The 12,799-nt window shown below is 46.8% G+C and overlaps 1 protein-coding gene across 2 annotated transcripts; it reads right to left on the bottom strand.

Annotated features, from left to right (window-relative positions):
* Positions 1-416: 416 nt before the first annotated feature.
* On the bottom strand, positions 417-10,049 carry SLC25A28 (solute carrier family 25 member 28). Of its 2 annotated transcripts, none has more exons than XM_037050769.1 (4): positions 9,669-10,049; positions 3,526-3,754; positions 2,398-2,454; positions 417-1,268 (listed from the first exon to the last, which is right to left on the bottom strand). In XM_037050769.1, exons 1-4 carry the CDS (start codon positions 9,957-9,959, stop codon positions 751-753), a joined length of 1,095 nt encoding a protein of 364 aa, XP_036906664.1. In that variant the 5' UTR covers positions 9,960-10,049; the 3' UTR covers positions 417-750. The 2 variants fall into 2 exon arrangements, with proteins under 2 accessions (XP_036906664.1, XP_036906665.1); XM_037050770.1 differs by lacking the exon at positions 9,669-10,049 and adding an exon at positions 9,359-9,660.
* Between the last annotated feature and the right edge of the window lie 2,750 nt (positions 10,050-12,799).

Raw genomic sequence — 12,799 nt, 5'->3', positions numbered from 1 at the left:
GGGACTTGCGGCTTTGCTACGTAACTGTAACTGTAGCTTTGCAATGACATCAGAAAACAAAGTGCCATTCGGGGAGTTCGGCGGTTGCAGGCGGAGCTGAGAACCAGAAGGGAGGTGGACCATTCCTGTGCCGCCCCAGGGACAGGGCAGTGGTGGGGTAGGAGCACCTCTTCGGCCAGGATTTGTCAAAGGCCCATTGTTGCTGCCATGGCGGGGGGGGGGGGGTCCTTAGAGCCTAAGTACTAAAACAGGGGGAGTAGGGCCCCAGTGTTTTAAATCACTATGAAAACAGCAGAAACAAAAACCACAGACATATGCAGTAGACCTTCCCCTCGGGCCCCTTGATTTATGCTTAAAGTCAAGAATAGTCCACAGCATTTCACTTCCCCTTTGGCGAAACAAACCCAATGAAACCATTTAATTTAAAGGCTTTTTATTAGGAACCAGGGGAATGAGCTGCTTCTCCTTCTATAACAGTCTAGAGCAGGTCATCAGGCCCAGGATGGACAGAGGTTGTCAAAGGTGCTGTGGTGTGCTTTGCTGCATTTGCTTAGGGCCTGGAAGGGAAGGTGGTGGCAGCGGAGGTTTGGCAGGAACTGGTGTCAGCCGAAACACCAATAGCCTGGGGAGAGCCTTCTACCTTCCTTCCAACTCCACTCCAGGCTAGAGCATGCCAGGAGAGACAACGTGGCTGGAGTGGGCGAGGCACAGCAGTTATCATCTGAACCCCTGGTTTCATTCGGTGCTACTTCACTTGCCTGCCCTCCACTCTTCTTGCCGTTTAGTGATTAGGTATTTGAAGAACTCATACACAGACCATGCAATGGCTGTGGAGGGGATCTGGTAAATTACTCTAGCTTGCACCCCTCGGAAGTAGGCGGTCAGCCCGCCTACTTGATAGACCGTCCTGAAGGCACTGGCCATGCCTGTAATATGTCCTGTGAAGTTTGAGTTCAAAGCCAGGGATTCCTGGGTGTTGAGCAGTGTTTTGCAAACGTCCAGTGGGGTTGTGACAGCCGCAGCTACAGCTCCTGCACAGGCTCCGGATAAGACGTGGGAGCTGGGGTTGTACCGTCTCTGGGGGTTAAAGTGCTCCTGCAGGAATTCGTAGGTCATGAAGTGAATGGCTTGGAAGGGAACGTTCATGGTCAGCTGGGTGGTGTAGCTGCGGTAGAAGGCCCCGGCGCCTTCATTTTGCCACACTGCCCGCACACAGTCTGTCACCCGGTGGTAAGGTGAGTTGTACATCTGCATCCTTTGCTTGACCACTGCCGATGCCATCAAGAAGGGAGACGTGGGGACAGCAACCGACCGATGAGCAAGTGTCCAGATTCAGAGTCCCAAGTCAGCGGGTCAGCAATGGAATGGAGACAGAAAAAAATGGGAGTGAGTTGTCAGCCTGATAAGTCCAGGTTTCTCTTTTTTGACAGAAGGGAATCAGAGAGGGTTGGTAAAAAGACAAGAAATAATGGACCCACTTTAGTTAGTAGAAACCCTACTGGATTTCTTTAAAATGAACTAAATATCACATAAGATAAAGGGTTTCCTTGAAACAAGTACCTATGACTGAATCATTATTATATTAACTTTTTGTAACTTCCAAAACAAGAAATGACTCAGTGGCAGTGAACATAACAATGAACACAGAGCCCTAACGATCCCAACCCCCAGGTACTAAGAGGGCACGACTCTTACGGGAGTAAGGACAGTTACAGGACTGCTACCAAAAGAAAACAAAATTCTTAGCCCGGGAGAGTGTGGCTTTCATTTCCAAACATCCCCTCCTCCCTCGAGTGGATGACGTGGTAAGAGCTCTGTGGCATGTCACTGTAGCGCGGGCCCTTTCCACTCCACGGCCTTGCCCAGACAGGCAAAGCACTGGAAGTCAAGGAACGTGGTAATCACACTATCCCTTCCTATTTGTCTGAGTACCTCATTATCCAACTAAAGTGCCAGCATCCAAGCCGCAATGCAGGGACTGAACTCCACAATTTACCCTTTCATTCCTATTTCAACTATCTTTATTCCAACAAGGTGGCATTTTCAATGTTAAAATCCATCTTCATCTGTTTGAAGTGAAATAATCTGCTAATATTTCAGGTAAGATCAATTCCACTGCAAAGGGGACTTCCAGGAAGGTCCAGGAACAAGCCAAGTAGAGCCGTATTTTTTCCAGGGAAGCCACAAAGATGAATGAAATTCTCAGTGAATATGCTATCTGTCCAAGGGGCTCCTCCTAAATTTGGACATGGGCGGAGCGCCATCTAGTGGTAAGACAGGGTAACACGGCAGGATTTGCCTCAGAAACTCTGCTTTCTTCTGCAAACCAGAAATAAAGGAAAAGCCCAGACAGGGAGATGCAGCTACCCACAGAGGGAAAGGTTGAGGAATCGTTACCTTCAGCTGGATTCATGGCTGCATCATGGAGTAATGTTGCTACACACCCAGCTGCACCTGCAAAGGAGAAAACAACTGCCACATGTAAGGCCTGGAGAGGGCAACATTCACTGAGGCCCTGCACTGAAGGGAAGTGGCTGTGCTAAACCACAGCGGAGGGATGCTAAGAGCCAGCTCAAAACTTGGGAACCCACTACTCCTAAACTCCTGTTCTGAGAAATGAAGATATGTGTTCCCAACAACATAGTAAGGTCACCAAAGTGCATTGCACATCTGCAATACTATGAGCAGGAAGAGCCACAGAGTCCAGCCTTTATCAGTTAATTCAGTTCATGCAGACACACTGGCCAAGGGATGCCTGCACACCCACTGCCTTCACTGGAGGGAGGACAGCAGGGGCAGGTGGCCACATCTGCACAGAACCTCACCTTCTATCCTGATGCCCCTCAGCTGCCCAGCCTGCCTCCAAACCCTAACATCTGTCCACCTAGACTTTTCCTCAGGTCCAAACTACCATATTTCTCACCCTCTACTCTCACTTTGGTTTTCAGACAATCCTCAGTCTCCAGGCTCCTAGTCACTCCTTTACATCCACACAACTTCCAACCCTCTGTTCCCTCTTTTTCCATTTGGAAGTCCTTTGGCCCCATCCCCATTCACTCGGAGGACTTGTCACGTCCTCAATGACAAACACTAGTCAGCTGGGGTCCTGAAAAAGTGAGGCAAAGAGCTGGGCTCCATTAGCGTCTCCCTTGGGTGGCCGGGTCACCTCCAATCCTGTCCCGAGGAGCAGGACAGCAGCTGGCTCTCAAGAAATACACAACAGGGCTAGTTCAACGTGCCTCCACATTACCAGGGTGCTGGAAGTTGATGCCAGTGAGAAGATGAAATCGTTAAGCAGGTAAGTTAAGGGCGGATATTATAACCCTTTGCTGAGGTGCCCCAAAGGAAGAGTGGGGTTGAAGCAGCCTGTTTTTTGAGACCATCAGGTTTGGAAGTCCCTACCCTGAAACCTGGCCTACCCCAGCCAAAGCTTCAGCTCCGAAGCATGCTAAAACTGCAAAGCATTGACAACAGCAAAGCCCAGAGTTGGGAAAATGGGGGAACCAGCACAGGAAGGCTCAATACCATTGGCAATATGGCTATTGCCCCCAGGATGGATTATATCACTCAATGTCTTTTTTAACTTTTCGTAGCAGGCAAAATAGAGGGCATGGGCAGGCCCTGCGCCTGTTGCTGTGACATTCAGCCCCCGCATGGGCCTCCACAGGCCCTCCGTTCTTATAATCCTCCAGAGGGCCTCCAACACATTGCGATAGCGGGCGGCTGGGTCGGGCTGTAGGCTCTGCATTCGGGTCTGAAATCACAGAAAGGAGAAGTGCAATGTCAGTGATGCCAATTTCTCACTCAACCTCACCACTCGGGCTGTGGGCACTGGGCAGACCCTTCTTCGTGGAATCAAGCCAGTGTGCAGGAGGGATGGCTGGCATCCAGTTTTACCTCCTTCCAAATCTATATGCCATCTTTCTAAGACTTGGACCTTTCTTTTTCTAGTCATTTATGTCCCTAAGAACAGAATACCATTATTTTCCTGAGAATATCACCCCTTGGTAAGTGTCTTTGAACTCCAAAATGATTCATAGCTTCAGCAATAAATATGAAGCCTGTGTTTCAGGAGTTTCTTTTGTGCCCTTAATAACTCGGACTAAGAATTCTTTACATATGGATTCTAAAGTCAAGTATTTATTGTCTACACACACTTGATGCATTTCTGAAGGCTGATTCTGGCTCTGCTTCCTAACCAAATACTACACTGACTAATGAGGCGATAATGGCTCATCCTTTGATAAAACTGAGATGATAATCTGACTTTTCCACAGAGTTTGGCATTGGCAGCTGGGTCTGTAAGATAGTCTTGGCCAAAGTAGCATTCCTAATAGATGCTGCTCTAATTTCCTGGGAAGAAAGTTTACCCTGAAACTATGAAGGTGGATCTAGTCTCTAAAATGGAAGGGGTTTCCAGATTTCTAGGCTACATTGACAAAATTGGCATCAGTGAATAAAACCAGTCTCAGTGAAATATAATCCTTAGAATCTCCAGAGGATTCACAGATTAAAATGAAAGTTTATGGTCAATACTTGTGTTACATGTAATACCATGGATGAATCTCACAGGCATAATGTTAAATGAAGTAAGACACAGGAGTATATACTGTAGATTCCATTTATATGAGTTTGTCAATGTAAGAAATGTCCAAGACTGTAGAGAATTTTTATGACTTTATTTGAGCCAAAGTGACAACATATGCCGGGTGCAAGATCTCAAATGCTTCCAGTAGACATTTGGTATGATATTCCTTGACTAAGTTTTATTAAAATTTTGGAAGTGAATCTTATTTAAGACACTACCCCAGAGGGTGTCTGAGGGTATGTCTCCCAGTGAAGATCTCTTGTCTATTGATCCACTTTCGGGCTGTGGTAGCATGGGACTAACAGAATATAAAATCAATATCCAGGGCCTGGACCACAGTAGGCACTCAAGATGTGTTTGTTGAATGAATAAATGAAAGAATGAATTAATTTTAACTGTTCTGCACCAGTTCGAAAAGCAGCAAATCAGCCTTTAGTGACCAGTAGGGGGTGACCAATATCCAAGTACAGTTTAAATTTGTGCTTCACTCTAATCACTGATTGAATCTGCATTTAAAAGCTTGAACCTTCTTGTTGGCCATCTGGACCCCAGAGTAATGCCTTTTCTCAAGAGCATGAGAGAAAAGAAAACTAACTGGATTAACAGAAACTAACCAGATTAACAGGTTCTAGTTAGACGTAAGCAATCCACATTCCTCTATATTTTTTCCTGCCTGCTACCAACAAAGAATTGGAAGCTTGAAAGATTACTGGAAGTTCAATCAAAAATAAACAGTATCACTTAACACGGGTAACACGTTTGTTTACACCTCTGAAAAAAACCACCCTCATAAATATCCAATAAAAGTGTGCTTACTGATCTTTCACATCACCCAGGAGGCATAAAATCCATCAGGTGAGTTATTTAAAGAGACTGCATCTTTGTTGGCTATGGCTACTAATAGATAAATTGGGCCTCGTAGCTTAATAATGACTTGTTTCTGTAAGTTTGTTCGAAACTGATCTTGCACAGGGACAGTGTCCGGAAATTACATTGCTTTGGCAGATGAGGATGACGCTCTAACACACCGAGCTACCAGGCCAGGGTCACTGCTTTGCTGGAGTCAATAGTATATTTAGCTAACCAGTCTTGAAAGGTCTGGCCTCGGAGGCCTGAAACCCTGCACCCGCAAGAGAAGCCTGGACTAGGTAAGTTACTCTGAACATTGCACATACATCTAAATCTAACTCACTGAGAATAAACCCTGATAGAAAGGACCCAGGCATAAGCTCTGCCAAATATAAAAATGTGGCTCCCCATATGTGTGGGCCAATAAATCTGTATTTTGGAAAAGATGAAATCTAAGGATTAATAGCCTTCAATATAAAAATACGGGCTTTGAAGAAAAGCCAAATGAACAAGTAGGGAGATAAGTGGTTTGGTAAGACACCTTTGAGTCAGAAAGCCTGAGTTTAAGCCCAAGCTTGGCTAGGTGTGTGGTCCTGGGGCGTCAATCTCTCTGAGCTTCAACGTTCACATCGATGGCATAAGGCTTAGAATGGCTGGCTCATGGGGCAGCTGTGAGGGTTCAAGGGGTTAAGGCATGTAAAAGCCATTGGTAATTTATAAGGTGCTAGAAACAAAAGGCTTTTTATAGTATTCAAATACAATTCTCAGAAATTCTAGTTCATATCTTGGAATTTACAGACCACGGCAGCATTGTCTCTTGTATGAGTCATTTCACAAATGTGTATGGGCAACTAACTAGTCTTTAACCACTAATAGATCAGGTTTAATGTAGTATTTTTTGTTTTCATTTCAAAATTTGTGGTTGAATTATATGTCCAACTATGAATCCGAAGGTCATGTTTAGTAATGAACACTATGGTGAGGTTCTGTGCCTTGCTTGGTTGTGGGAATGTTTTGGGGAGGCTGAATGGAAGGCTTGGGAGTCAGGCTGGGTTCAAATCATGACTCTGCCACGTAACTATGTGACCTTGGACAAGTTACTTAATTTGCCTCCTTCATCTGTAAAATATTAAAAATGTTGTCTATTTCATGAAGTTGTTTCTAGGATTAAATGAATAAATAAATGTAAGGCATGTGAGGGTGTGGGGCAAATAAGAACAACTGCAATTTACTGAATATTTATTGCCAGCTGTAAGAAAATCAAATAAGCCAACATTTCCATTTCATAACCTTTCATCAAATGTGTATAGGTAGCCATTTCCATCTAGAATTTGCAAAAAAGTCCCCTGGTTAACTTATTCTGGGAGTAGATTATTTGCTCCACCACTACAGAGCCAAAAAACAGCACCTTGGTTGACAGGTGGGTACTTCACCAGATGATTTGGGAAAAAGTTCCGACTGCTTTGAGTTGCAGAGAATGTTTATCTCTATAGATAAAGTCCGGTGCTTGCCTCCAAGGCCCAGAAAAGAAAAACTGGGATTTATTTGGGTTCTCAAATCGCCCTATGACCATGGAAATAGCGAGGCTATGCTGACTTCCCATGGTCCCTCCCAAGGGCATTTTAAGTCAACCCGACCCTGGTAAGTGGCTGGGGGTACACAGGCTTGCAAGCTGAGAACCAACGTCAGTTTTTATTTGCTAACACTGGGATTGCCCTAGAGGCTCCAACACAGACACTTGCCTCTAGTCTTAGGGGACAGTTGGGCTGCTCTTCCTCGCTACCACTCATTTATGAAAAGAGGAAGAGAGCCGCCCAGGGACAAGTTAACTGAGAGACTTCCCTGAAGGAAGAGATCTGAATTTTACTCTCATGTCGGCACAACATACTTACTAACATTAAATCCTACTGGTGTCACCTAGTTCTTCCCTTGTCATTTAAACCCCAGCATTAATGGCACATGAAAATGATTCTTCTAAAATAGCTTTTTTTTTTTAAAGACACCTGAGCATTTTTTCCTCCAAATCAAAAAGTTGTTTCTTTAATGTAGGGTGTTGAGGCATAAGTAAGTTTTTAAAAATTCCAAAGCTTATGTAAATTAGTAAAAACTGTTCTTCAAAAACACTATAGTTAACTTGGAAAGCTAGAAGGGACTCACAGCAATGCTGTGGTCATGCAAAACATTTCTGGAACTCTTCCTCAGAGATGGTTCCCTGAGTGGATTTATCAGCCTCGGGAGTTAATCAGTCTCTTTGCTTTTTGGTCCCACCTTATCTTTGACCCTGATTCTGAATGGTGTCAGGTATTAAAAAATCAGTTCCGTCTTGTCACAGGACAAAGATTTGTCCCATTAAGTGTATGTACCCAAATATTCTAGAGGCATTCCTAACAGAGTACTTTGTAAAATATTTACAGCAACAATAGCACTATGTAAATACATGGAGTAAGGAAACAGTCTCCCAAGGTAATGAGGCACACTTAGAGGGATAAGTTGTAGGTATATTTCTAAGTCAGTTCCATTATATTTCTCAAGTCATTGTGTTCCTGATCTACTTTTCATTTGATACCTATCCTGAAATATAGCACCCTCCACCCTGCTCTTCACTCACAGTCTAAGTATAGTGACTTTATTTTGCAGTTAGATCATATTAACTTTTGGATATTTAGCATTAACAATTCAGGCATTCAACCTAGACCCTATTACATAAACGTCTGAATCTTTTTCACGTGTAGTTACCCACTTTACATTTCAGTATTGTTAGAACATTAACCATCTTCTTACTTCTCTCTGATGGATTTTACTGTTTATTTCTATTCCCCCCAGTTGATGAGGGCATTTAAAATTCTAATGTCCACTTTAGCCAAGGGGGCATTTACCACCCTTTCAAAGCATATGGCCCTTTTTAGGAGTTACCTTGCAATGTACTCCTGCCAACTCAAATGTCATCCGCAAAGCTTAATGAGCCCTTCCCCCATTTCCTCATCCACATTACCAGTGAAAACATGAGATGGTACTGGAACCAGGGAAAAGCAGAAGAGACAGACTTTGCATTTCCCAAGTTGATAGTCTCCTTTTTTTGAATATATAACATTTCCCGAATTTGAGGGGAAAAACATGCATCACGGAGCTGACCGGATATTGTTTAACTATATCCTTAACATGTAAAAGCGCCATGAGTCTCTGTCATTATATTTATTCCAAGAGTCCCCTCGAGTTTACTTCTCAGTTTAGTTCTTACTTTTTTTTAGTGGTTGGTACCTTAGCTAGTGCACAACAATAAGAACTGTCAGGAATAATCTGTTCCTCTCTTCACCCAGCTTTCTTCAGAAGCACCTGACTTCTGCACCCACTAATCAGCCTGCCTGGCCGTGGATGCAATTACTTACTAGATACATGTACCTTCACCGGAATCATGCCCTCACGTTGAGCCCATTTCATCTTCACACTTACATCCACTTTCTGATCATAATGCTTCCCTTCCAGGCAACTTTTTCCTTTTTGTCAACTTCAGATGGCTGAAGAGAAATACGCTATCAGTTCCATCTGTTGGTTAGGAACTGATGTGCTCCCTACATATCCCAGGGAGCAATCCTAATCCCAGCTCAAATTTCATGTTCAGGAAATAGGTGGGGTGTCATAATTAAGAGAAACTGAAACCTTTTCCTGAACAAATCTTTCCCATGTTATTTCCCAGTCTGGTTCTCTGAATTACAACTGCACAATGATTTCCAATCACTCATGGGTTTGTTTATTAAGTAAATCTTTTATCTGAGAGAGCACAGATTCTGGTTCCTGTCCCGTCACTTTTAAGGGAAGACACAGCAAGGAGCTTGTAAAAGCACTCGCCCAGAGGACATCTCAAGCCCCTGAGGTCTGATTCATGCCAGTTGGCTTCATCTTAATCAAGTTAGTAGCACTTACCTGTTCTCATCCCATCCCACCCTACTCCTGTTTAGTCCCAGCTGAGATCCAGGGCTTGGGCTGACAGATTTTCGTTCCAGAGTCCCGATTCAGATCTCACTGACGGTTACAAATGGGTCCTGGTTCCCGACTGGGATCAACTCCCTGCCGGGACCTTGCTTGCATGGAGTATCGGTCGAATTGTGTGGTGATGGCAGGAGCCAGGAAGGAACTCATGTCGGCTACGGCTCTCGGCCGGGATCCTGGCTCCGGACTGGACCCAGGGATCGGGTCAGCCCCAGGTCGGGTTCGGAGCCGGTCCAAGTCTCACCTTGACGCAGTCGATGGGGTACATCACGCAGTGCTCCAGAATCCCCGCCACGGCGCCTGCCACCATGTGCGTGGTGACAGTGGCTCCAGCCGGCAGTGCCTCGTAGTCAGGGCCGGAGTCCGGATCCTGTCGTACTGGGGGCCTGCAGGCCCCGGCCTCCCCGCCGCCGGCCCCCCGGCCCACGCCCCGCTGCAGCCACCCGTCCAGTAGCGCCGACTCCCCGGGGCTCCGCCCCGGCCCAGCCGCCGGTCCCCCCGCCACACCGCCAGCACCCCGACCCTCTAACTCCATCCACCCGGGCCAGCTGCGGCGCCCACCCTCGCCGCCGCTGCCGCCGCCGCCCCCCGGCCCCGTTGCGTCTGCCTGAGGCACGGCCCAGAGAGCCCCGGGCCTCCTGCTCCCGCTGGGCCCCCGCGTACACGCCCCCCAGCCAGCCATTGGTGCCACCGCCAAGCTAGCCCAGCCCCCTTGGTTACGTAAAAAATTGTGTCTACGGTATTAGTGAAGCTGTCTGTCATTCTTCCGCCCCGCGGCGCTGCTACCACTGAGATCCCACCCCTTCCCCTTTGATCTTGGAAGCTTCTTGTTTATTGGCCACTGATTGGCCCGACCTGTAAAACTTAAGGCTGAACTTTGATAGGCTCAACCACCCTTGATATGCGACCGCGGCCACGTCGGGATCCTATTGGCTACAGAAAAGAGAGCGAAGCGCCGCGGCGAGATAGAGGCTGGATTTGGGCCTCGGAGTGGCGCCTGTGGAGCTCTCGGTGCTACGCGTCGGGTCGCCTTGGGGAGCGGTGCCAGGCCCCAAGGTCGAACTGCTGATTGCTACCCTTAGGACCCACACTCGAGCGCCCGCCCCAAACCCGAGACGCGCGGGTCTCCAGACCCGGAGCTCTGTTCCCGCGGGATCTCAGGCTAGTGTGAGGTGGAGCCAGCCTGAGCCGAGCTTCCAGTGGCATGGCCCGCAGACCTGTTCCGGAACCTGTTGCGACATGGGGGCAGCGGCCCTTTTGACTCCGGTCGGTTCTGGAGTGTTGCCCCCACTATTCCCCGCCCCCCCCCCCCCCCCCCCCCCCCCCCGGCCGCGCGCGAACTGACTCCTGAGGGCCCGGTAGTCTTTAGATCCCAGTGCTCCGCACTGAGCTTGCGTCCAAAGTTGCCCAGTAAGCTCCGCAGTTGAATGAATGAGTTCCCCGGGTGTCCGCTATCAATAGGTCCTGCGTCCGGCGGAAAGCTGGAGGCAGGGAAGGGAGATGTCGAAATCGGGCAGTGTGATTCTGAGATGTCAGCAGGCGGAAAGGCCATACTGGAAGGAGCTGCTCAAACAGCGAGGAAAGTACCGACACTATGAGGAAGCTCGGAAGTACAGCTGGTCCCTGACCTGACGGTCTGATGGAAACTCCATCTCCAGGTGGTGATGGTCTTTAAAAGACCGCTCCCTCCCTGATGGTTGTGCTGGAGTCAGAGAAGCGCTCACTGGTTAAAGAACAATGCCCCAAATTCCCAGTTTTGAGTAACACCTCCTGAGCTGACACAGTGCAGAGGAGCTCTGCAGGCTCGGTTAAGTAACGCAGGCACTTTCCCCGCTCGGATCTTCCCGGCATCCATTCACTGAGCGTGTTTGCGCAAGCCTCCACACTGCTCCCCGCTGTCTTCACCACCTAATTTTACTATGATGGTGATGCAATTGTGAACTTTTCATTTTGATTATAGCTTTTTCTTATATAAATAAGAGGTTTTTATTTTTCTCTAAACCTTAACCCTTCTCTGGACCTCTAGGTTTTTGTTTTGTTTCTAATTTTTTTTAAAAAAAACTCATCCATTCTCTTCCTCTTCAGCAGTGGTTATTAACCTTTGGGAGTCTCGACCTTTTGGGAAAGAATGAAGCTACAAATCCTTGTCTCCCCACCACTTCCCACCTGCTATGCACGCACAAAATTTCGCATGTGATTTCTGAGTTTGCAGAGTCTCTGAAAGTGACTTGTGAACCCTTAAGGCTCTCTTAATCTCAGGTTAAGAAACCCTCCTCCAGAGCATGTTTCATTACCTCTTCTCTAGTTCTTACCTCTTCTCTAGTTCATTTCCCTTGGAAATGAATAGGTCTCAAAATGAAACTCACTCGTCTTACTAGAATACTAATTCTCTTTATTCAACTATGAATGATTTATACCCGCTATGTCCTTTTTCTTCTAAAGCCCTACATTGTTATACCTTTCCTCAGTGCCCCCAAATGACCTTTCCAAATCTGATGGTCTTTTTCCTTATTCCCATCTTTCTTGATAAAGAGATAACACTTGACCCCTGTTGACCCATCCCTCACTGAAACTTTTTCCTAGCATCAGGAACCACTCTGTCCTACCTGTCAGACATCTCAGTCACCTATACCTCTCTACCCACTGAGGGGGAGCATTCCTAAAGGTTTAATGCTCCTTGTTCATCTTTAATACCTTAGAGAGTTTTACTATTCCAAATCTGTTTTCTTCATTACGCCCCTATGTGTATTTCTTTTATTGCATACTTTTTAACTGAAATTTCCACGTGAACATTCAGTTAGTATTTACTGAGTACTAACTTTGTGCCTGACACGACTTGAAGCTGGTAGTACAGGATAGACTCCATGCTGTCATGGAGGGGTTTTTTTCTTGGCTGGTTGCTTGTCATTTATTTTCCACTTGATGCAAGGCACAAGGTTATGGGTTGTTGGGAAGACTGTGTGTGGTTGGATAGTAAAGAGTGGGGCTCTCTCAACTTCCTTTTTTGTGTTTTGTCATTTTGATATAAAAGAACCCAACTGTTTCTGCTTGTGGCAGCCTGCTTAGTGTATGGCATGTGGTGGGGTTGGGAGAAGGGGAAAGGGGGATTGGAAGAGGGAAGGGCTGAAAAGAGCCTAGGGCCTTTGGAAGTCTGGTGGCTGGTGGAGGCCACTCAGGATGGGGTCCCCGCATTGGCTTTGCTGTGCTCCCTGCCAGGCTGCTTCCTAGTGGCTTCCTGAGGCAGATCACAGGTGATCACGCTGCTGCTAAGTGCTACTGGGCACTCTAGCACTGGCCATGAACAGGAAAGTGGACTTCCCCAAAAGGAAGCTTGCCCACCAGTGGCCTGGGGTGGTATCGGGGTGGTGGAGAATG

This window comes from Sturnira hondurensis, unplaced genomic scaffold (assembly GCF_014824575.4).
Source record: "Sturnira hondurensis isolate 20B ecotype Veracruz unplaced genomic scaffold, ASM1482457v3 Scaffold0006849, whole genome shotgun sequence".
NCBI lineage: Eukaryota > Metazoa > Chordata > Mammalia > Chiroptera > Phyllostomidae > Sturnira > Sturnira hondurensis.
Note: the sequence above shows the minus strand (reverse complement) of the source record. Positions and strands in the feature narration are given on the sequence as shown.

What these genes read in the sequence shown, in the direction of transcription:
- SLC25A28 (XM_037050769.1), bottom strand. Translation starts at nt 9,959, where the DNA reads ATGGAGTTAGAGGGTCGGGGTGCTGGCGGTGTGGCGGGGGGACCGGCG. An exon ending in CAATAGCCATATTGCCAATG is followed by an intron (nt 2,455 to 3,525) that starts GTATTGAGCCTT and finishes TCTCCTTTGCAG; the next exon opens with GTGCAGCTGGGTGTGTAGCA. An exon ending in AGCCATGAATCCAGCTGAAG is followed by an intron (nt 1,269 to 2,397) that starts GTAACGATTCCT and finishes TGGCATCGGCAG; the next exon opens with TGGTCAAGCAAAGGATGCAG.